This window comes from Anguilla rostrata, chromosome 10, assembly GCF_018555375.3.
Source record: "Anguilla rostrata isolate EN2019 chromosome 10, ASM1855537v3, whole genome shotgun sequence".
NCBI classification, from domain to species: Eukaryota; Metazoa; Chordata; class Actinopteri; order Anguilliformes; family Anguillidae; genus Anguilla; species Anguilla rostrata.
This window is the reverse complement of record NC_057942.1, coordinates 25,055,701-25,081,905: the sequence shown is the minus strand read 5'-3', so window position 1 is coordinate 25,081,905 and position 26,205 is coordinate 25,055,701. Positions and strand designations below refer to the sequence as shown.

At 39.1% G+C, this 26,205-nt stretch overlaps 1 protein-coding gene across 1 annotated transcript; it reads left to right on the top strand.

Annotated features, from left to right (window-relative positions):
* Nucleotides 1–1,821: 1,821 nt before the first annotated feature.
* snrpg (small nuclear ribonucleoprotein polypeptide G) lies at nt 1,822–26,205 on the top strand. The gene is made up of 4 exons (XM_064297721.1): nt 1,822–1,982; nt 2,286–2,308; nt 12,067–12,191; nt 25,845–26,205. Exons 1-4 carry the CDS (start codon nt 1,951–1,953, stop codon nt 25,893–25,895), a joined length of 231 nt encoding a protein of 76 aa, XP_064153791.1. The 5' UTR covers nt 1,822–1,950; the 3' UTR covers nt 25,896–26,205.

Here is a 26,205-nt window from a genome sequence, read left to right as displayed (position 1 = left end):
GGATATACCGTCTTCTTGTTTTACAGCGGGTGTGCACAGCTTATTGGCGAATTACCGCCACCTTCTGCTCCGGAGTGTGTATCAGACAATAGATTTACACTCAAAAATCCCTTCACCCTAAGCTATTTTTTATCCTCCATGCTTTACACCGAGCCCTACTATAAAATCCCTATCCATGTCAGCCACCCTAGAACACTATACCTGCATATCCATCATATCCTATATTAAAATAAATAATAATAATAATAATAATAATAATAATAATAAACCCTGCATTGGATATAACGTGTTAACGGTCCAAGCGATAGATGTTTTACTGTAAACCAATACGTCATTTACAAACGTTCTGACAACCTACCAGTAACGTTTCGAATTAAGTAAGGATGAGGACTGTGATATAACGTAATTGTTACGTTATTAAATTACATCGTATTTACGTAATTCCATAACGTTACTGCAACGTTGCAGAACAGTCTCCATGAGGTCTGGTTATTTTGCGACCATAGAGCAATGCTGTCACAACGTCACCTGTTGGTAATGTTGCGACTTACCAAATTACGACCAAAGTGTAACGTTGGTCATTACGTAGCGTGTTCTCTCCGAAGGTAGCTAATAAAGCATCTCCTCCCCTGCCCACTAGCACCACACTCCAGTACATTCTCCAATGCTGCTCCTGTTATCCCCAATCTTCCCATCTCCTCCATCATGTCCTTCCTTTCCGACCTATATTTATTGCAGTTAATGATAACGTGTTCTACAATTTCTGGTACCTGACAGATTTCACAAAGACCGGTTGGATGTTTACCTATAACATGAAGTGTGCTGCGTAAATCGCTGTGTCCTATTCTTAATCTTGTTATTACGACCTCTTCTCTTCCGTTTCCTCCCCTCTTTCTTACACTGCCTACTCTATTTTGTATCAGATGTAAATGTCTCCCCCATCTCTCCTGATCCCAGTGCTGCGGCCATTTTATTGATATTTCCCTCTGATTTTGATAACTTAATATTGATTTCAACAACTCCCTTTTTGACTGCTTCTTTTGCCAACGCATCTGCTCTCTCGTTTCCGGGGATATCTGAATGTGCTGGGACCCACATGACTGTAACACTTTCCCCTTGCCTAACCACTCTTGAATTGGCAAACAAGATTTCATACAGCAGATCCTGGTGATTTCTGGCTGTACCTGTCTTAATACTTGCAAAGGCCGACACAGAATCACTACATATTACAATTTTTCTAAACTTACCCTGTTCAGCCCATTCTAATTCCATCAATATGGCAAACAATTCAACAGCATACACACTTAAACAGTCCGATGTTCTCTTGCTAATTTCCACTTGGTAACTAGGCACAGCACAGCAACTGCAGCCCCTGTCGCATTTGTCTGCGGATCCTTTGATCCATCTGTAAAAATCTGAACACTGCCTTTATACTTACCTATAATAGCTTATAGTATTCGCTAACTAAATCAGCATTCTTATTACTGTGCTTAATCTTAAATAATTCCAGATCAACACCCACACTTTCTTATTCCCAGACAGGTCTAACAGGCCACACCACAGTTTCGCCAAAATCTTTATCATAGACTCCCATGTCTCTTGCCACTTGATCTCCTGCCCATCCAAAACTTAATTTTTCCATCCTCCCCTTCTAGTGGACGGAGTTGACGCGACTCTCTCTTCCTATGGCTCTGGATCCGTCCCAATTTTACGGCGCAACGTAACCCGGAAGAGAATAGGGGGGATGAAATGTGGAACGGTCGTAACCATAGACATGTGGTAGTAATTCGCAAAGACATATGTCTATGGTAATTCGCCATTTTAAAAAAAGAAGGCGGCGAATTAGGAGGTAGTTATTCCGGGTTATTCAGTTGTGCCAGTCGCATGGTCAGTGTGATATCAAACCTGTAGCCAGTGTTACCTCCAAAAAAAAAAAATAAGCAAAGTAAAATGAGTAAAGCACACCCTCCAGAGCTAAAGAAGTGAGTATTTGTTTTTCATTGCAGCAAGATAGTCCATTCTATATTTTTCAACTTAACCTAGTGTTAACTAGGACAACGTGCTTGTTCCGTAGCCTTGATAACGTTCGTGAGATTCATATTGATTTTGGCCATGTTTAGCTATAGTCTAGGTAGCAACCAACTAAATAATTACTGATCGCTGGCATATTATAAGACACTATTAGCTACTTAAATCACTAATGAGTTCAGGGTATTGTGTTGTGGTGGGCTAGCTGGCATATTTTGATGTTTTCAATGTTCTGAATTCATACGTTTTCTTTTTAGATTCATGGATAAGAAGCTTTCGCGTAAGTACCTGAATAACATATCGATAGCTACCACACACCCGTTCAATGTGTCCAACAACGTTAGCTTCTGTAATATAACCCACGCGGCAAAATGAGTACATTTTCTCTCATTTCTCCTCAAATGTTGATTACTTGTAATGCTTTCCTGGTCTTTAGGACAACTTATAATACCGGGCTCACAATGGACGACTTTCAAAATCATGAAGTCGCTGTACTACTCAGATTACAAAGCCCACAAATTAAGCCGCGTTTCCACAGCAGGAACTTTACCCCGGAACTAGGAACCTTTTGAGGAACTCAGTGCATTTCGACCGCAGGAACTAGGGTCTAAATTTAGTTCCGGGACTTTATTTTACTGTACCCCCTGCTCGGGGGGTAGTACTTTCCAAAAGTACCGGAACCTTTGGGGTGGGGCGCAAGCGCTGAAAATTTCTGATTGGTCGACTACTTTCAGTGTTTTATTTCAACCGCCATGTTTAAAAATCAGCCGCAAACCAATTTATTTTCATAATAACTTCAAATCAAACTTGAGCCGCGTTTCCACCGCAGGAACTATACCCCGGAACTAGGAACCTTTTGAGGAACTCACTGCGTTTCCACCGCAGGAACTAGGGTCTAAATGTAGTTCCTGGGGCTTTATTTTACCCCCCAAAAGATTCCTGCTCGGGGGGTAGTACTTTCCGAAAGTACAGGAACCTTTTGGGTGGAGCTTGCAGCGCTGAACATTTCTGATTGGTCGAGTACTGGCAGCATTTGTGTTGTATTTATTTTCCGCCATTACCCGCCATGTTTGAAAATATGAAGCGGCAAACCAATTTATTTTCATAATAACTTCAAATCAAACTTGTATTATGCGGCGCAGTAGCCTAGTTTTGAGCCGCGTTGTTGGTAGCCTGTTGTATATAAGTGGAATATACCCCACCGGACTGTCCCGGTTATTAGAAAATAATGTAGGCTACTTTGGTGGTAGTATGGGGTTACAGAAGAAATCATAGGACAGATGGACCGAGGACAACGTCGCTTTTTCATACGTCAGTGGGCTAATTTGTCTAATCTTTGCGGGACTTTAGACCGCGGTGGAAACGCAGACAACCAAGGGCTGAAGGAACCTTTTAGTTCCTTGAAAAGTAGTTCCTGGGACTAAAAGTTCCGGGTAATTTTGGTGGAAACGCGGCTTTAGATTGTGCAAAGCGGATGAGCGCACACCAGGCTCACTGCCACTGTCCTTCCCTTGTAATATATGCTGTGGCTCACAAACGGAGGTTCCTCCATCCTCATTGGATTTCTTGCAGAGTTTCGTACTCTTTTTGGTTGTTGGGACTACATGCGATGCTCGCTTTCTGGCACTGTGAAAACTGCTGAGTTTACTTGAAACAGAAAGGGTCTGTCTTCGGTGGGGGGAAACGGATGAAGTCTGTCATTTCTTTGTTTTACTTTGGAACCCTGAAATCACGATTCATTAAAGTTATCAGCGTTTTTGGATTTATTGTTGGTGCAACCAACTACACAGCAACTCTTCGGCATAGCATTATTAATTTAAAGCGGTTTGTTTAAAGTAGAAGTTTTTAGACATGTTTCAACTTCCTCTTTCTACGCTGTTGCCGTATATGTGGGACGCGGTATTGTTTTCCCCCAAAAGGGGCGTGGTGATGAGAGCCTACTCTGGATGACGTATTGCCGGTCTGATGTATTGCATGAATCGGGCAGCGATTGACGGCACTCTGATCCAATGGCGTTGGGCGTTATCAGATTGACAGTACTCTAGCCCAATTGCGTTGGGGGGGCACCAGGGGGGCCAATCATATTTTGGGGGGGGGTTCCACCCCTTTACCTTAAATCGGTTGCGTTATATGATTGGATGGTTTCGCGGTCTTCCTTGTTTGCAAAGGCTATAATTTGCTTCTAAAAGTGAGATATGGCTCAAGAGAAATTTAACAAAGGTGGTGATGTGAAATTATTATTTTTGAATTATTTTTTATTTTGTTAATTTCACATGTCTTTTAAGACTAATATGGGAAGATCAGATCACGCATTTTATTTTCTCCTCAAAATTTAATCGTCTCAACATTGCGTGTGTATGAGAGGAAATAATGTACATCTGAAATGGTGTGGATGAAATATCACTGTACCATATGCAAATAAAACTCCAAACTGTCTATGAACAAAAAATCCTATTGAAAAATGGACATATTAGATAGCAATTTCTCCTCAAAATTTAAAGGTCTCAAAATTTGACATTTAATTATGAGAGAAGGGGTCCTGAAGTAGGACTGACCAGATTTAGGTTAAATATTCCTGAAGCGTTTTCAAATAATCCCACCCCAAATATGTAATCCAATGCAGGCTGAGTGGGAAAAAAAGCTACAATTTGGATTGGAATATCTCCTGAAATTTAGAAGGTCTGAAAAGAATTTCTCTCAAAATGTAAAAGTTCAGAAACTTCTGACACTTGTTCCTGGCAGAAGGGGTCCTGGTCTACATCCTACCCCATTTCTGTGAAATTTTACTGTAGCATTTTTTAATAATCTTTAACTTTCCATGTGATCCAATAGATGCCAATTGAAAAATATGAAAATTTGGATAGGAATCTCCCCCAAAATTTAAAAGGTCTCAAAGTTTTGACACTTGTTCATGACAGATGCGGTCCTGTTATGTTATACCCCATTTCTGTGGAATTATACTGTAGCATTTGTGAATAATCCCATTTAAAACTGGGGTGTAAGAAAGTATCGATACACTTGAGAATTACGATATTAAGTTGTGATACTGTATCGATTCTCAAAAACACTATTAACCTTGTCTGAAAATGACCATTTGAAAAGTTAATGCAGGATTTCATACTTTTTACAAGACATAAGGGCACAAATTCAGAGGAAATAGTGGCCGTTTTGAGCAAAGCTCCTAAAAACTCCTTTTTCTCCAACATCACGTCTTATTACGTAATAAAAGGGAGTCTGCCTGCCTTAGCCCAATGTGCAGTAGTAGGTGGTAGTGAGTCTGAGCAGTCGCGATATAGTGAGTTGGTCTTTTTTCAGTAGTTTTATATTGCATTTCACCGTGTATCATCATGGTAAATTATTGTGTTTGTATAGGTTGCACAAACTCCAGCCTGTCAGGACATCGAGCACACAATTTTCCTAACAGGAAAAGGAACAGTGCTTGCTTTTGTGCCTGGGCTCGTTTTGTGCTGGTGAAGAGACGGGACTTCAGTGCTGTATCTGTTACAAAAAATGCGGTTGTGTGTGGCGCTCATTTTAGACTGGAGGATTATCTTCCCAGCGATATGATGGAGTTCAGGATGGGAGGTTGAAGCCAGGACCGGGTGAGACTGACAGCTGGTGCGGTTTCTTCAGTGCGCACAGTGGCTTCGTCAGGCCCACCATCAGCAGCAGATTCTGGTTCTGTCTTACTCCAGAAAACAATGTCAGCTAGGTCTATCAACAAACATATCGCTTAGCCATACCCAGTCCTCAATAATAATAGTATTTTCCAAGAAATTACGAAAAATCTTTGACAACGTTTTGTCAGGTGCAGTGTCTTTTACTGCTACCACAGAGTGAAACGCTATTCCAAAAGCAAAATTAGACATGTTATACATTGTTAGAAAGCTTATACTCTCTCCTACTGAATAAATGAATTGTCAAGCCAGACTGTACTAAAAAGGGCTATTACACACAGCTATTTTAGAAGGTACCCAGGCATCACAAATGCGTGTATATTTCACAAACGGATTGTCCAAGACAATATATGACCACTCAGTCTCGAAAGGGACATCTCTACGCGTAAAACCAACGGTAAGGTTGTATATTTATATTGGCAGATGGAATGACACTATAATTTTTGAAAAATTACTCTTGTTTATTTCAGTGTTCAGTGAGCAACATTTTCACAGCTGTACTGGCATACCTTCGGCTATTGTTAGCTTTATCTTTTTGCTTCGACGGAATACGATTTTTTAGTGGTAAAAGAATGTTTTCATGCATGTCCAGAAACACACTTGTCCATTGTGTCATGCATGGGGGATGTATTTACAGATGAGACTGCAGGGAGTGGGTGCTTGCTGAATGCACCACCAGCGAGACAATGGTGGCGCTGCGAAACTCCATATTTGGCATAGTTGTCCTGAATCATCTATAATAAAGCTCAGGGTTTCCGCCAGTGTATTGCAAGCCCGGCGGCCCACCGGGCCTAAGTTGACCCCCCGCTGGGCCTAAGCATCGGGGAATTAAAAAAAAAAAAGATGTATTTTTAATATTTTTTAAACTTCGGTTACAGTGGGGCGGCTCGGTTGGAAAGCACCCCAGCAACATCTGTTGGTTAAAACGTGAACGCATATTAAATATGTCCGTTCTGTATTTTTGGAGAAATATGCGTTTTAAATTTATCGTCCTATTTTCAGCCGGTTGAGAATGTTATCAACTTAGTGCTTCACAAGTACAGTAACCACTCCCCTTTCCACGCCCCGTAAAGAAATCTGACTGGACACACCGTCCTGCTACAAGTGAAGTTTAGGTAGCAAACAACAAGGCTGAATCCTTCTGACGTAATTTAGGCCTACATAGAAACTATATGCTCAGATCGCCTAGTTTCACTCACTGCCAACCGGAATCGATAACATTTCAGAAAATATGTAACTTTAAAAGGTTTAATTCAATCATCTACTGGGACTTGTGCCCTTTATTGAGGGTGTGAAAGAAAATTTTGGTGCCGCTGAATATAATCAAATGTTTTTCAGATTTACCGTTCGATTGAGCAAGTATCATTCCAAGTACATTTTTATGGGTTAGTGCTGTCCGATTGTGCTAGCTACTTTACATTAACCTTGTATGGCGATCAGTAAAGGCCAACCGTACATGTTACGGCTGGCTCGACTGGCCGCAACAAACAAAGTCCAGATGCATCAAAAACAACAGAAACTGATCTAAAAACAAACCCAGACATTTATTAACCTAAATTACAAACAAAAACCCACAAAGTTGACACAACCAAAGCTCTCCACACAAATCACAAGACCCAAAAGAAAATCTCTCCCCTGCCTCATACTACTGGGCTTATATTGGGCCACAGGCAGGTGGAAGCAATCAGGCAATTAAGTAATTAAGCAACTACCTCCACCTGCACTACCCAGGCAAGCAGAGGCAGGGGACGTAACCGCACAGCACCACTTAATTATTGTCACTTCTATCACCACTGTAATGAACTAAATAAAGGCGACAAACTACCTTTTCTGTGAGAAATGTATTGTCGAGCTCACGCGCATACACTGCTGGCGACATTCTAAAACTACGTTTTGCCATCCCTACAGTCAGTCGGATTGCTGTGATAGCCCATTCTAAATGGATAACTCGTGACCCATAGTTTGTGCCGCTGGCTTACAGACAAGACAATGCAAATATTTGACTACCGTTAGGTTCACTTATTAGAGTGTCTTTTAAGGACCATTAGACTATCTCTGGTTGGTTATATTAATTTATAGCTAGCTAACGTTAGCTAGCTATGTAGTTTGCTTTCATAAAGACATTACAGTTGTGGTTTTATCTTAACTTGGCTAGCTAGCAAAAATTATTGGATATCAGTCAACGTCCTAGCTGTCGATACTTGATATACTAAGTTAGCTAGCTTGTGAAAATTCAGTCTCCCAAGATGAGCGCGTATCATGGAAGTAGCTATGGTAACGGGGCACGGTCTGTCAATCATAGCTAACTGACAGTTCTCATTACCATGCCCAGACAGTTTGGGTGAACTTTTATAGTGGGAAATTTAGGCTTAGAAAAATATGTTTTAAAATACATTTAAATGACTGAATAATAAAAAAAATTATGCACATTTGTTTTGTTGTTGCCTAAAGACAACTGGCAAGTGTCACATTCAACCACCATGTTACTCCTTTAAGCAGTGTTTAGGTAAAGTTAAACTAACAGCATGAATGTGATGTTCGATACATTGTAACATTACATGACTTATTAATCGCCAGATGAGACTGCAGGGAGGCGGTGAGTGTTAAATGAACGACCAGAGCGACAGTGGTGGCGCCGAGAAACACGGTATTCAGCATAGTTGTCGTGTATCGTCTACTAATGAAACTAAAACAATGTGTTTCTGTTTTTAACTCGTACTTTGGTTGCAGTAGCACTGAATATCTGAGTTTAGTAATCTCGGCACGCTGGCGTGTCGACCACTAGGGGCTTTGCGCTAAGAGGTTAAATTAGGGTACATTATCTGCGTCCGTTCCGCTAGAGTAGGCTATCAGATTACATAAAGATTCAAATTAATTAGAACAAATTCCATCTTAATTGGAATTCGTTTGAATGTCATTTTGGGGAAAAAGTGACAGCCCTATTAGCAGTCTCTTCCTCATCGCCATCACCTCCAGTATTTGGCTGTCTGAAAAAACTGTCTAAGGTTTTTTGGCTTTTACTTTTCCTCCTTGACATTATCTCTAAATGTCACAAAGGAAGCAGCCTATTTGTGTTACTGACTGTTTGGCTAGCTAACTAAGTTAGCTAAATGACCACGTTGTCATGCACATCAGTGTCAACAAGCTAACGTTATTAATAAACAAGTGAAGTTGTTATTTCTATGGCGATTAATAAGTCATGTAATGTTACAATGTATCGAACGTTACATTCATGCTACTAGTTTAATGTTACCTACACACTGCTTAAGTTAATATAAAAAGAATGTACTTACCAACGAGTTGAAGTGATAACACAGTTTGTAACTAGGTTAGTTAGCCTAATAAGAAATGGACGCTTGCTAGGTAACTTTAGCTTGTGCTAGTTGGAAGTGTCAAGTGTTGAACGTCACTACGCACAATGAAGGTAAAGAACACTGATCTCAGACCTGCTGTTTTCCTATAGTGCGTTCACTTTTTAACCGACAGATGTCACTGGTGAGCTTTCCAGCCGAGCCGCCCCACTGTAACTGTAGTTTAAAAACATCTTAAAAATACATTAAAAAAAAAAAAGATTCCCCGATGCTTAGGCCCGGCGGGGGGTCAACTTAGGCCCAGTGGGCTGCCGGGCTTGCAATACACTGGCGGAAACCCTGAGGCTCTGGAAAAAGTTCAGAGAAGAGCAACCGAATTCATTCCAGGTATGTAAGATAAAAGCTATGTGGAAAGAATCAAGATGCTTCAAGCTTAGTAAAAGGAGACTCAGGGATGATTTGATTGAGGTTTTTAAATTCATAAAGGGTATCAACAAAAGGAACTACAAGAGATTCTTCAGGTTGAGTTCTGTTGGTAAAACAAGGGAACATAAATGGAAATGAGCAAAAAGTAAATTCCATACAGACATGAGGAAAAAAAATTTCACGCAGTGTAGTCAATGTGTGGAATAGCCTGCCAGGTCATGTAGTAGAGGCAGTAACTCTATGGATTTTTAAGACTAGGTTTGATAGTGTTAGATACTATCTAGTCTGTAGGTAATCAGAGCACTAATTTAGTCTGGAAAATGGCAAGCATTGTTGGGCTGAATGGTCTGTTCTCATCCTTATGTAATGTTATATCAACGATAACAACATTTTCCCATCATTATAAAGTCTTAATGCTTAGTTTGTGTCAGTACACAGTCAGTGTCAGATATGACACATGTTGCACACCCACAATACCAACATACAATGGCTTGGCTGAACACTCTGTTCTGATTGGCTGGAACTTGTGTATTATTTCTCCATATACATTTGACTATGGAGTAGCTCCTGCAAAAGTTCAATCACTGTTCTAAATGAATGTGCATCAGTCTGACTATAAATGAAGTGGAACTTTGTAAGAGCAAGCAAACCAATAGTGGTAATGTCATAGCTTGATGTCCATGAGTAACTGTATAGAGAGTAGCTAGTCTAGTTATAGCTTGACTATAAGTTTATGGTTTTTAGCCACTTTTTAAAATATATTTCAACTGTTGGCTATCTAGCTATCTGTAATAACTGTGCTGTGAGGCCATTTTGACCTAAAACCAAACTGGATATATTGGGTAACCAGGTTGAGGTGAGACGTTTGTTTTCAAGTAGTATAGGGTAGAGTATATGCTGAATTATACTTTAATTTGTCACTTAATAAATGTGCATTTCTTAAGTCAATTCTTCTCTACCTAAGAAAAATCACTGGTAGCCTAATACTTTTGGCCTGCACTGTAACATTTTGTGGGTGCATTATACTATTACACGATTTAAGTTAATAAGTGGGGAACAGGAGACAATTGGCTAGGGATGTGAACAATTTGTCGATTCCTCAATTGTCAGTTGTGAGCATGCATGTTGAATGTTAAATTAAATAATCAATCGTTTTCCCCCCCCATAAAAAAATATGTATAAATCACAAACCATTCAAAATAGAAGATCACCAGTGTTACCAAGGCTACTGACTTTTATTACAAGCTGGCAGAACTGCCACTGGGTTGGAGAACTATAAGTATTGCTTATTAATGCTACATATTAGGCTGTTGCTTAACTTTGTAATGAACAAGTGAACCACTTTATTAGTTTTTTTGTCTTTCTGACAACACTAGCCGCTAACATGTTCTTATAATGAGTAAAAAACAAAAGAACACAATCTCTTCAATAGTGCAATTTGTAATCCATAGTGCAAGTGGTCGGTAGGCTGTTTGTAGCTAGTGGCAAGTTCACAACTTTGTAAAGTAGGTCTCTTGATGTGCAGCACACAAAAAAGGTAAGGCTTAAAATAGAAAATAGAGTACCATGAGACTACCAACAAGAGACCGCTAATAAGCAGTATTCCTGAAGGCTGTAACATATAGCTCTAACATGAACAACATAGGTCATGGAATATAGGCTATCTTAATACCTAAGCATTTTTAAGGAATATGAGCATGTCTATGTGTTCTGGGATAATTCTGGTATGAGGAACCTGCTAATGGTGAGACCAGCAGCTGAGAAGACACTCTTAGATGGCACCTATGTTCTAGGAATGGAAAAATAGCATTTTGCTGCCATTCGAGGGAACCCTGACTTGTTATTGACTTTCCACCAGTCGAGGGGATTTGTGTCTGACGGTGAAATGTCATTCTAATCTATAATCTAATCCCTGGCGTTGGATTATTTATTGAAATAGTATGTTGAAATTTAACTGTTTAAGCTCTGATTTTTATTAATTTTGCTCTCAAAAAGGAAAATATATTGCAATCCCAAACTTTGCTTGAAGTGAAATTGTCTAATAAAAAAATAAAATACACAAGAACACTGTCACAGGCAAACACAAATAGAATAAAGGTTCTCAAAGCTCATCTGTCACTAACGTTCTATAGCCTAATCATTTTCAGGGATGCACAGTAATATTGGTGAGTGTTGGTACCTCAAAGGGATAATTCTCCGCCTGGAGTTTAAGTCTGCATGTTTTTATTGGCCTTGACATTTTTTATGTGCAACAAAGGATATTTGAGGTATTTACAGAGAGTTTCATAAAGCATTGGTCATGGGCCTGTGGTTTAGAGCAAAAAATATATATACTTCATTCTAATAGTTGCATTAAGTGTATGAAAGCGTTTTTGCTATGATGATATGTTTCTTTTAAATCGGCGAAAGGCATTTATCAATATCAGCAATACATTGAATTCCTTTGCCCTTGAGGACTATCAAAGTGCCCTATTTGGGACCGACAGCCACACATTGTTCCAAACAACCATTTTATGAGGGATTGTGTGTGCCAGCATGAACTGTTCGGTGTAATTAGTCTTTACATGTCTTAACCTATTTTCCACCCCCCCCCCCCCCCCCCCTCCCAATTTTGATCCCTCCAGTGAAACTGAATGGTGGTCGCCATGTGCAGGGAATCTTGCGTGGCTTTGACCCTTTCATGAACCTGGTTATGGATGACTGTCTGGAGATGGCCTCTGGAGGGCAACAGAATTCTATCGGCATGGTGGTCAGTATTACTTTTTCTTCTCTTTTTCATTTGACAGCAGAACGAAACTTCTATTGGTCTGCTAAAAACTGGTCACTTTGGTTAACAAAACAAGTGTGCAGAAAACAAAAAAGGCAAGTAAAGGTGTAAAATTCTGAAGTGTATTCTATTGAGAGAGGAAGATAGACGCCTCTGCTGCCCAGCCCTACTTTCAAGTGGTGTATAAGCATTATCACACTTGAAGATCCCTGCTTCATGGTACATTCTTGTCCCAATACTGGTTTAATGGAAGGATCCAAATGGGTGAATGTATAAATAAAGAACCAACTATCTGAACGGACGATGTAGACTTTTGTCAGGAATGATGCGCAACTCGTGCTCGTTGGATTTAATGCCAATTGTTGTAGAGAATGAGGATGCAAAGTTAGCCAAAGTGCATATGGGCATTGACAATTTACACAAAGAAATGGCAGAGATGTCTAATGATCATTTGAAATCCATTGTGGAAGGCTGTGATCAGAAGATCAGTGTTTACAGACTTGAACTGGAACAAAGGAAGATGAATAAATATCAACGTGATACCCGTGATAACTGGGATGATCGGGTGTATCCATGGCTTACGGGCAGTACCAAATCGAACACAGGATGTGTCAGACTGACCTCCTCCAGTGCGTCCACAGAGGCAGGGCTCCAGATTAACTTTTTACATTGGTTGCACTGGTGCGCCTAACATTTTAATTTAGGTGCACCCAAAAGTTTTCACCGCGCCTTTTGGTGCCGCAATAATACATTTTAAGCGTTACCTTTTTTGTCAGTTCCCATACACATTGGTAATTTCTTAACACATTATGTAAATGATTGTAAACAGGAATAAAGATGCAGATAAATGTTTTTTCTTTATTTAAATCACAGCACAAACAATAAATCGCAATAACCTCAATTGTTTAAAAAATAAACTTAAAAAGTGCTGATGTTTAAAGTGCTTGACAAACTCAAATAAATAAATCAAACTCAAATAACTCAAAAAAAAAAAAAAAAAAAAAAAAAGAGGTTTCACACACACACTAGTGATGTGCGGATTGGCTCTGACGTCATCTAAATCGCATCATCCACCCGCCACCCACCTGAATGAATTATTTTCTCCAATTTGGAGACCCGCACCCCTACGATGGAGTATCGGGGCCACATTGAGGGGGGAAAAAATCTGAGATTTTGAGAATAAGGTCGTAATTTAATCAGAATAGTCATAATATTTCAAGAAAGTTGTAATTTTACGAGAAAAAATCATAATGGTACGAGAATAAAATAGTTTTTAGGAAAATATATTACCAGCAACCAACAAAACGGGCAAGAGGACAGTAATGGCAGCCTGAGCCTGCAATTTCCTCCAAGTCCATGTGGTCCCTTTTTCGGAATTGGAAAGTTTCTTGCACAATCTTTCCAAAATCCTGTTACTTATGATAACGTGGTGTTGATGTGCTAAAAGATTGAGTATCTCGTTATTTGTGAAACCTATACTAAAGCATAACTTCACAAGATGCTCCACGTTCCTCATTTTAACGCAGGCGGCAGGCTGCTCTTCTGAAATTTCCCCACATAGCCTAAAATTACGACTTTATTCTCATAATATTACAACGTTATTCTCGTAATATTACGACCTTATTCTCGAAATCTGATTTTTTTTCCCCTCAATGTGGCCCTAATACCTGATCACACTTTACTGTTATTTCACAGCTGTTGCATATGACATACCCAGCACTTGACTCGTCATGGTTAAGTATTTCACTAAATCGCTCCCACATGAACTTTTCTGTTCTTCCTTTTTTTTTTTTTTTTAATTCTAGAAATTCTAAAATTTTTAATTTTCTCTAAGACAAATGGATGCCGCAATTGGCGCAATGAGAGTCTAGTCTGCTAATTTGTGCCTGACGAAAAATGTAGCTTAAAATATGTTCACATTTTAGAGAATGTAATTAATATTTTCCTCATTTGATGTATTATTTCACAACCCATCCACTTTTAATCAGAATGTTAATTCTGTGCCCGGGGGTATAACTGCGATCCCCGCATCACTAATACACACATTCCATTTTTTTCCCCACCCGCATTCAGCGAAAAAGAATATCACAGTCAGAGCCAATCAGAGGCGGAGTAGGGGCGGGTCTTCGCAGAATGCGGGTGGGGAAAAAAAAAACGCTACACACATGCACACAGAGACAAACCTGCTAAATGTCAGGCGCACCGGTGCGACCAATGAAAATATTTAGTCGCATTTGACAGATTTTTGGTCGCATGTGCGACCGAAATGGTCGCACTCTGGAGCCTTGCACAGGGGGCTTGAGCATGGACACAGAATTATCGACCACCCTTTTTTTTTTTTTTTTGTGACCAAAGAACCCTCTCTTGCACCGATCAACAAAAGGAGACAAAAGACAAGGAGGGGGAAGAAAAGGTGCAGCACTAGCAGACCATGGGACACCAACAACGTGATTAATATTTCTTACATTCAATTTAGTCCAGATCAGAATGGTGTGTTGTCACGTGGTCTCTCTTTTGTTTGCTGTAAGAAAGTAGATCCAGTTACTTCCAGGGTGGAACTGTTTTAAGTTTTATAGACTTGTCAAACTTAAAGCTTTTTAGCTGGACCGCAACAGCAAGGCCAGCCCTACAAACGCGAATGTCTGTGACTGAGTGATGCAGTTACACCATTGGTCGACCGGATCACGTGCGTTAGGTCCAGCCATATACTAGGTTTTAACCTGGTCTTGTTATCTGAGGGATTAAGTTAGAAACGCCACCTCCCATGAGACCACGAGTGAGCCACAGCTGCAGTTTTACCTTTAGGTAAAAAAACAATTTGAACCTTAAAGCACCTTTATTCCACAGGTGTAATGCATCGGTGGTCACCTTTTGCTGTCTTGTGGAGCAGGAGGTGATGGATTTATGTACTAAAAATAAGGAGAGATTGTATTCAAATTAGGGTTGGGTCGGTTTCCGGTTTTGCCGGTCCGGTCCGGTCCACGAGCTTAAACCGGTTCGATTTTATGCGAACCGACTGAACCGGCATTTGTCATTATTATGAGACGTTCTGGCAAATTTAAAAGTAGCCTACATCAGAAACCTGTGCCGACGGCGCTAAATCCAACTTGTATTTCATTAGTAATAAGAAATATGACAACATGATCAACAGGGGAGCCACTAGTGTCAGAGTGCAAAAAAAAAAAAAGATTGACATGCCGTGCGCAATTTAGCGCCGAGGCCGGCAACAAGGAGATGAAATTTCAGTAGACCAATCAAATGTGGTTGGGGGGAAGACGATGCGCACGGTGTGTTGTTAACTAGAAAGTTCATGTGTTTTTTGGGGTGACAAGACGAGGCATGGCAGAGTTTTGTGTCAAAGAAAACGAAAACTGCGCCAATATGGCAACATTTTGGATTCGAAGACGAAAGAGGTGCTGCTACACTCATTCATGGGCTCTCATTATGTTCTGTCATGCCTATTTTGATCCGGGCTGCTAAAATGATCCGGGTGATGCAATTGCATTCTAAGACAGTTGTTATACCCATTGTACCGTACTTAGTTTCGTTGCAGCCATAGACTGTAGCGTCCGTTGCTAAGCCGATGCAGCCAGCCTTGCTACATTCTTTGGTGATAAAGATTCTAAGACAACTCAGCAATTTTTCTGGTTTAATGGGTTATTGTCCAGCCTGAAATGCGATTGTATTAGTAAATGGCTACACGTCATCTAACTTGCAAGTAAATGGTAAATGGTAAATGGACTGCATTTATATAGCGCTTTTATCCAAAGCGCTTTACAATTGATGCCACTCAAGTAGCTAGTTGGCTATCTCCCTGGATATGAATGAAATGTTTTAACAGAAAATAATAATAAATGCAATTTTATCCATGGAAATGGCTGAGCAAAAAGGCAAAATAAATGTTGTGGTCGCGATCGCCGTCGTAGACGTCAGAAGAAAATGTCACTGACAAAAAATTTTAAATTTCGCTCTTTTTGTTGGTTTGGGCTGGAAACGAGCTGTAAGAGCGGAATAAGCCCCCGAAGTGAAGCACAACACTGCCTACAGATCATAGATGAGATCGCTGTGAGGTTGATTTCCGGCATTTTAAGTACTGCACAATGGTTTTAGAATGTCATTACCTCACCCGGGTCATTTTTGCAGCCGACAGTTCCACTCTGGAGCGGCTGAGTCACCTAGGGGTAAAATTCGGTATTACCGGTCCGGTCCGGTATTTGGCTTAATATCAAACTGGTTTGAAAATTTTTACATCGGCCCAACCCTAAACCCTGGAATCCAAAAGACAAGCATTATTTAAGCTGTTGAACATGGATGATATAATTTGTCAGGCTGATAAAGGTGGGGCAATCGTGGTTCAGAATAAGGTAAGGAAATTGAGACAATTAAGAGAAAATACGGTTTATGTTCCTCTACATTCAAACCCTACCATATCATTTGGAGCCAAAATTAAAACTGTTCAAATGTGCCTTACAATCTGGCCAATAAATGATAATGAATATAAATAATTTCATAAATTCATGAATCAGCAGCATCCAATTTGCCTTATTTTATATTTCCTTCCCAAAATACATAAGGACTTAATGAATCTGTCTGATTGTCTCTGGAATTGGTTCTCTGAGAAAGGAATTGCATCCTCTGAAATAATTTTTGTTGTCATTGACGAATGATATATTGACCAAGAACTATTTTATTTTTCAAGATAGGTATTCTTTACAATGTCGAAGTACAGCCATGGGATCTCCTGTGGCTCGTTATTACACCAATTTGTTCATGGGTAAAATTTGAGATTTCATTTACTCTAGCAATCCTTTCTCTCCATATATCAAAACATACTGGAGATACATTGATTACTTATTTTTCATTTGGAAAGGGGGTACTTGGTAAGGGAGTTTCATGAGTATTTGAACACCAGAAAAGAGTATCTTAAATTTACTTTGGGTTACGATGAAAAATGTATTTCCTTATTGGATGTTTTAGTTAGGAATGAAGGCAATGGATTGCAAACTATATTGTAAGAAAATGGATCGTAATTTTTACTTCACATTAGCTATCAACCTCCAGCCCTCAAAAATAGTTTAACCCCTCTGAGCACGTGGCAAATCTGGCCAATCCTTGCCCATTTAGGGGGTACCCCATTTAAAACATTATACCTCAGTAGCAGGTGGAAGAACCATACGCAGCCACAACACTAACCCCATTCTCCAAGATGACAATGCTCGCCCCCACAGAGCCAGGGTTATCACCGACTACCTCCAGAATGTGGGAGTAGAGAGAATGGAATGGCCTGCCAACAGCCCAGACCTCAACCCAGTTGAACACTTGTGGGATCAGCTTGGGCGTGCTGTACGTGCTAGAGTGACCAATGCAACCACGTTGGCTGACCTGCGACGAATCCTGGTTGAGGAATGGAATGCCATTCCACAGCAACGCGTGATCAGGCTGGTGACCAGCATGAGGAGGAGGTGCCAGGCTGTTGTGGCTGCGTATGGTTCTTCCACCCGCTACTGAGGCTCCTGACTGTTTGTTCAATGAACAAAGCGTAAAATTACCAATATGTCTTGTTTGTTCCTTGTTACTGATATAGAGTTCAATAATCCAATCCCCAAACAACTCAAAACAATAGTCAATACCAACAGGAGAATGCACTGTTTGACATTGGCAGGGAAATTTGCCACATTTCACTTGGGACCCCACCCACATAAATAGCTATGCTGCTCATCCGACAAATGCATGATCGTTACAAATGGGACATCATTGTAAAGGGAAATTAACAGGCTTTCCAATTATGATACAATGCTAATAATACAGTGACAACAGATCTGATTGACCAAACACAAATTTCAAAACTTTTTTTGTGGAGTTTACTAAAGATCTATTAAGCAAAAACTAAGCAGTGTACCCAGTGTCTCCAAATCTGTCCAAAATGTATAAATTATGCATTGCTGTAAATCATAACATAATCATGTATTTCACAACAAATCAAATGTTTTGACTCAAGAAATTCATTTTTGCATGATTTTCCTTTGGGAATTACAAGCTTTCCATCAGTACAGTGGTCTAAAATATCTAGGGGTCCAGAAACATCCAAAATCTCTCAAATGAATAAAATGCTTTTTGTCTATTATAAAGCATATATATGCGAAGGTTCAAGATGAAACATTGATTATTGTATTTTAAAATAATGCAAGAAAATTATCACACAATATGGTACAGTACCTAAATGTGTAATCATTACCTCTCGTATGTTTTTCTGTACTCTACCGTATGTAATGTATTGTATGGGGATGGGACGACATTAAAACAATATTCAATGGTCCACCACATTTTGGCATTGTTCAAAGCACACATCACATCCAGTACATGAACACAACACGCTACCAACAGAGCTTACCTTACATTGTGAAATATCCTCATCATAAAATTACACTAACCCACTCAATAAAAAAAATTACGTACATAACCAAAATATTTTGAGTAGTAACACTTGCCTATCGACAAATAAATCTTATCTGTGTTCAGTAGATAGACAGAGACAGAGAATCAGTTTGTTGTTTCCTCTCCTGAAAACTGTCAGCTAGGTCTGTCAGCAAACATATGGCTTAGCTATGCTCAGAAGTCCTCAATACTAATAATGTCAAAATTAGACTAAACTGATCAAAATCATTTTGCCTGGTGCAGTGTCATTTACTGCTAACACAGAGTGAATGTGTAAGGCAGCGATGATGATTTACAACTTTCAGTTACGCAGGTTTATAAAATGCTATTCAAAAAGTAAAATTAGACATACATTGTTAGAAAGCTTATACTGTCACCTATTGGATTGATTAATTGTCAATCAAGCCAGATTGTACTAAAAAGGACGACAACAGCGTAAACTGCTTGTGTGGTATTATGCGCAGCTATTTTGGAAGGTGCCCAGATGTCACAAATGAGCGTGTATTTCGCAAACGGATTACCCAAGACTATATATGACCACCCAGTCTCAAAAGGTACATCTCTACATGTAAAACCAATGGTAAGGTTGTATATTTATTCCATATTTAGTCCCAGATATTGACAGAATGACACTATAATTCTAGAAAGTCATTGTTTATTTCCGTGTTCAGTGAGCAGCGTTTTTCACAGCTGTACTGGCATACCTTCAGCTATTGTTGGCTTACTTGTTGCTGTGATGGAACACAACTTTTTAGTGGTAAAAGACTATTTTTATGAACACCCAGATAGACACTATTGTCCAGTGGGTCATGGGTGAGGGGTGTAGTTGCAGATGAGACTGCAGGGAGGGGGTGCTTGTTAAATGAATGACCAGCGTAACAATGGAGGCGCTGCGAAACTCCGTATTTGTCGTGTATCATCTACGAATGAAACTAGAACACAGAGTTTCTCTCTTCAACTCTTAGTTTGGTTGCAGGAGCAATACATGTCTGAGTTGAGCAATCTAGGCATGTAGCACTAAAAGACGCTGCACCTAACGAAACGTTGTCAATTTTTCGTAATTTCTTGGAAAATACTATTATTATTCAGGACTTCTGGGCATAGCTAAGCCATATGTTTGTTGATAGGCCTAGCTGACATCGTTTTCTGGAGCAAAACAGAAGCGAATAGAAGAGTATCATTGATTTACTGTCCCTGTCTCCATCTACTGAACATAGATAAGATTTCATCATTGCTAGGTAAGTATTACTATTCAAAATATTTCGGTTATATACGTTATTTTTGAAATTGAGTGTCTTTAAATAGGTTAGTGGTATTATATAATGTGGATATTTCACACTGTAATGTAAGCGTTAGTAGTGTAATAGTTTTTGTGAAGCATGCAACAGTGATGACGTGAGAGTTGGAACATTAGCCGCTTTTCCACTGTAGGGCCGAACCGTTACCAGGGCCACTCTGTGCCGTTCCGCGCTGCTCTGTACTCGTGGGAACGGTTACCGTTTCTGTTTCCACTGTCGGGCTGCTAAAACCAGGACTAGGAAGTATCTAGTGAGGACAGCAAGTGACGCGATGGATCAGCGACGGCGTCCCGTTGTGAATGTAATATGTGCCAGTTGTCGTCACTCCCCATACTGTTTTGTTTTTATGTTATGTTTCGTTGGCTGATGAAACGGACGAGGATTTCTGTGTATTTTGGTCTGTTTTTGGTTTTTCTTTTTATTGTATCTTCCACTGACCATCACTGTTGGGTGCATTCAAAAAACTACTGACTAACGCTTACATTACAGTGTGAAATATCCACATTATATAATACCACTAACCTATTTAAAGACTCAATCCAAAAATAACATGTATAACTGAAATATTTTGAGCAGTCATACTTGCATAGCAATGATGAAATTTTATTTTATCAGCAAATTATACGTCTTAGCTATGCCCGGAAGTCCTCAATAATAATAGTATTTTCCAAGAAATTATGAAAACTCGTGCAGCGTCTTAATGCGTAAGTGAATGCGATAAGAAAATTTTTGGTTACACTGACCTATAAAACGCTATTCCAAAAGCAAAATTAGACATGTTATACATCGTTATAAAGCTTATACTCTCACCTACTGAATAGATTAATTGTCAATCAAGCCAGACTGTACTAAAAATGGCGACAACGCCGTAAATTATACATGTGGTATTATGCACAGCTATTTTGAATGTACCCAGGCATCACAAATGCACGAAATATATTTCATAAACGGGTTGTCCAAGACAATATATGACCACTCGGTCTCAAAAGGGACATCTGTACGCGTAAAACCAATGGTTAGGTTATGTATTTATTCAATATTTAGTCCTAGATATTGACTGTAGAATGACATGGTATCATTTTTTAAAACTTTGTCCCGTTTATTTTGTTATTCAAAAGCATTTTCACTGCTGTATATCTTATGGCTATTATTGGGTTTATCTTACGATTTTTGATTGGCTTTTTTATTTATATTAGCTTCTCCACCGACCTAGCTTACGAAAGAGGACATGAAGAGACCATATGCGGAGTCACAAAACTGACATAATGTGAAACCAATCAGTGAATACGTCATTAAGCCTGCCCACCCGAACGGTTCTGCTGCACTGAGCACGGTTGTCTAACCGTGCCGAAAATATCGTGCTGGGCACGGTTTGTAATCGTTCCGCGCCAAACCGTTTCCAGGTGTAAACACCATTGGAACCGTTCCTCTCCGTGATCAGAACCGTTCGGCCCTGCAATGGAAAAGGGGCTATTGCCAAACCGTGGTGGACGGTTGAAAATGGTTTTCATGTTGATGGTTTCCCATCCTCATACAAGAAAACATACGAGAGTGCAGAGTATAGAAATACATACAAGAGTTAATTATTACACATTTAGGTACTGTACTGCATTGTGTGACAATATTTAGGGGTCCAAGCAGCGAAGCTGGTGGAACCCTATTGTATCTGTTAGGATTATTATTATTCTTATTTTTCTCTGCTAAAAGTGTCTGAGGCTCAGCAATCATAAGTCCTAGAGCAACCAAATTTGGTTGGTGGGTTCCTATGGCCCCCCACTACTCAGGCACTACAAATCACCTATGTCGGCCAGATGGTGGTGCTATAACAAAGGGTCATACTTTAAAAGGCCATAACTCCACACTTTTTCGGTACTTAAAAAAAGAGAAGAAAAAAAAAGAAACGGTTCGGTATTAGAATTTTCCGACGTTCGGTACTTTTAGGTCAAATGTAAAAGCCGCATTACTGATGAAAGGTTCACTTTGTCAGAATCTTCGCTAGATGGCAGTAGCAACTAAGGTAGCCAAGTCAGGTGACGTGCGCTTGTGTATTCAGCTCGTTGATACAGCGCAAGCTTCGACTTGGTACACTTCAGTAGCAATAGGTGTTCTAATTTGGAAATATTTTATTATAGGAAGATGCTGTATTGTTATTAAAATATGCTGTTTTTAGATATATTTAAAAGTGAAAGACCTGTTTAAAGATGATTTTGTTTACAATTGTTTAATTTTTGAAATATATTTTTCTTTTGTTTGGTGTTGTAACACTATAAGCCTATGCTTATTAATATTTTGAACAGGCTTCAACTTAAAGGTTGTTAATAAACAAGGTTGTCAATAAACCGTGAATTCGAAAATGAGGTCATCCCTTGTGGACATTACGTTTCTGATCTATTAAGGTAATTTCAGTATTGTTAGGTACCGAGTATCGAATCAGTATCTTAAGTTTCAAGTATCATTTCGGTATCGGTATCAAAGTCAAAATTTTGGTATCGTTACAACACTAGTCTGACTCCTTTTTTAGTTGCGTCATGAAAGTGCTGCAGCTCTACATACACGCCGGGCTATCTAAGTATTATGACATGCCATCTAAGTGTTACGACATAGTAAAGACCTTTACAGCAAGCAGCCAGGACACATCCATGGCGACGCAACTAAGTCATCCGACAGCGTCTTTTAGCACAAAATTGGCCATAAGTCATCAATATTTTATACAATCATCATGATATTCAGTAGATATGTTGGGTGAAGGTATATGATCATGAGGACAAAACCATTTTAAAATCTCTCCATAGGGGGCACGATAGTGCCAATGCTTGGACCCCTCCCATCGCCGCATGCGGCTTTGTTTGCATTATTTTTAAATCTGATAGCAATGTTTTATCTTAAACCTTCATAAGGGGCTCATTTATATGCTTTATAGTGAACAAAAAACATTTTATTCATTTTTGGAGAGACTTTGGATATGTTTCTGGACCCCTTGATATTTTAGACCACTGTACTGACAGAAAGCTTGTAATTCCCTCTTGAAAATGATGCAAAAGTGAGTTTATTGAGTTAAAACAGTTGATTTGTAGTGAAATATATGAATATGTTGTGATTTGCTGCAATGCATAATTTAGACATTTTGGATAGATTTGGAGACCCTGGGCACACTGCTTAGTCTTTGCTTCATAATTCTATAGTAGTTCTACATATCCGCCCTTAGATTTTATGAACTTGTGGTCAAGAAGTTTTTGATCCAGCACATGGATAGTTTAACCTGCTGTATGCAATCTCTCAGTATTTCATTGCAAACTAAAAAAGTGCAAATTCATTTTTGATTTTTTGTCTAGACAATTACATTTGTGGCACCTTATTTCTTCCAAAATTATGAATATAAACCAATCTGCGTTAGTATTGTAAATTGTACAAATGTCTTGCTTCATTTAAGCCATTTTTCAAGTCTCTGTGGTGTTCACATCTGGAGTTATAAAGCTTTAAATAGGGTACCCCCTAAATGGGCAAGGATTGGCATGTGCGCTAAGGGGTTAAGTAATTATTTGAAGTCATACTTATTTTATAAAGCCACCAAATTTTTTTGTTACATTCCCAATGGTGATTTTGGTAATTTGCATCAAACCATTTGGGAGTTATTAGCATCTTTGTGATAAGCCACGCCCATATACATTTTAATTGGCTTAAAATGCACATGGCCAACTTTATTTATTAGTGCTTTTTAGAAGACCTTCCGGTATACAAGCTGGTGAAAGATACCTGTTAATACATTTTAAAGGTTTTTCGACAAGTTCAAAATGGTGGACATTATGACTTAGAAAAGCATTTGCGTTGTCCTTGAGGAGAGACATCTTGTCTTGAGTGTTTATGACTTGCAGCCTTTGGAATATAGACAACTTGGTGCATGTGATAGTACGTCACATATTTAAAGTTTTCAAAAATGAATGAAAATCAAATCATGGACTATGTCTTTGAAGCAATTTTGGTATGCTCGGGAAACAGACAAAAAAAAGAATTTTGACAAACCAAATGTTTCAAAATGTCATGGCCCAATAAATGTCAATTTAATTTTCTTCCTTTAACATTAACATTATCATCTTGTCAATATGGGTAAGTTTTCTTCCCTGAGTTGCATGTCGGCCTTGGAATCACATGCCAAATTTTGTTACTGTACAATGTTTGCTTATAGAGCAGAAAAATAAACAATAAAATAAAAATTTTTAATCAAAATCCGAACAATCCCAAATAGGGTTCCAGCATGTGCGGAACCTCAATTTTCTCTTAAACCCCCTCATAGTTAATTTCTTCTTGACCCCACCCACAACCTGCAGTGTTTTTTCCAATATCGGAACAGCAAAACTGCTGAATTTCTTGCAATGCTGCTACATTGTTTTTAAAGTTGTGCTTAGCGGCAGATGGGCCAATTGGGTCAGAATTACTTTGTTGAAGCAAATGAGTAAAGCTGTGGCCTATATTACCTTTCAAAACATTTATCCCTGACACTACTGTCAGCAGAACATTCATCTTTTGCCATATTCTTCACATTCAGGCATGAACCTAGTGTTAATGGTTGCACTCATTTACTTTAACTTAAGTCAGCTTGTCATACACTCCTAGGCAAAAAAATGGGCCAAGCCCAAAATGGCAAAATAATAAGCTTTTAATGGTCTTAACAGCAAATCATTGGTCAGAAAATTAGCAAGAATTAAACATGCACTCCTGAGACCTCCTGTGCCACCATTTGATCGTTTTGCTGCAATGAAGTGTTTGGGGAAAAGCTAGAAACAGGGAAATTCACTTATACAGTAGACAAATTAACATAATATCAAATAAGAGTCATGTTTTTTATTTGGCTCCATATCATTTGCATGCCACGACTTCCTGATGTCTGTGACCTATCAACATCATCAGAGTCTGGATATCTTATTTTCAGGTTGTCCTACAAGCGATACAAAAAGTATTTGCATTTGAATGGATCTCTATGGGAATTGGGGGGTGGGACTAGATTCAGCTGTAAATTATGCTGATACAGTATGGAACGCATTTGTTGGCTAAAGGGCTAAGTCATCAAGGGTCCAAGGTATCAAATGAGCCTCAAACCACCAGATATGCAGTAGATACTACAAGCATTGTTTCTCCTGAATATTTTTTCCAGGAAAATTATTTAGTTAATTTATGGGGGCATTCTGAGTCTTTTTTTCTGTTTGGACATCGATGAATCAGCTGTAGTAAAGTTCCAAGAATCAGCTGTGTCTGCACATGCACCTTGCAAAACAATGAACTGCTTATGGAAGAAAATCCTGGGGGGAACACTGACTTGATTACATACACAGTACAAATTTGAAAACTCCACACTCAGTGCCAAGGGGCCTAGACTGCTACTGGATTCACTAAAAAGTAGTCCAAATGTGGGATGGAATTTGTTTTGCCCTTTTGTTAATAGTTGTAACATCCCAGAGACTATAACAGCTGGTGTGATAAGACATGTTGCATGTCTTCAACGGTTTTCCCAGTGATTATTCCTAACAGTGTAAATTCAGAGTAAGGTTCACTGTATATTTAGGCTCTGATGGGAAATGTATTTGCTGTTGTACATATTTTTTGGCCTTTTATTTTCTGTTGCTGTTTCCTTCTTGTTTGAGAGTGTCAACAGGGAGATTAACTTGGAGACTGAGTTGAGTGAGAGAGGATGAGCAGAATTTGTGCAACTGCTGCTTACCACAGAAAATTGAGTCCATGCAGTAAAGCACTCTGTTTTTCACAATAGATAACATGTACAATAAATGGTAATGTTATACTGTAGAACCCTAAAATATTGTGATATTTAAAAATCAAGTCACTGATTGCAACATTCTGCAAGCTGATATCTCCATTAACCTCATGTACTAATGTTTTTCTTTGTCTCTAGGTAATAAGGGGAAACAGCATCATCATGTTGGAGGCTCTAGAGAGAGTATGAAGGCAGTTTTGGACCCATTGGGATCACTGTCCAAAAGGGGTGAACAGTGATCATACCCTGCTTTTTTCTCAGTTGTATAACTACTTTTTATAACTTGAAACCCATATAGAACACAAACTGTCACCTCTCTTTAATTATTGTTTGTTGCTTCAGAATCTTTTTATGAGCTAGGTACCACGCCTTGTGAATGATCAGTGGACTTTGATCATTTATCATTTTCATATTTGCGAGAAACATGCAAGATGTGTTAAATAGTGGAAAAATGATTGGACAATTCTAATTATTTGCCTGTAATAAACTGGTATCTCTC

Coding starts and splice junctions, on each gene's coding strand:
- snrpg (XM_064297721.1), top strand. CDS start 1,951: ATGAGTAAAGCACACCCTCCAGAGCTAAAGAA. Junction 1,983..2,285: donor CACCCTCCAGAGCTAAAGAA/GTGAGTATTTGT, acceptor TTTTCTTTTTAG/ATTCATGGATAAGAAGCTTT. Junction 2,309..12,066: donor CATGGATAAGAAGCTTTCGC/GTAAGTACCTGA, acceptor TGATCCCTCCAG/TGAAACTGAATGGTGGTCGC.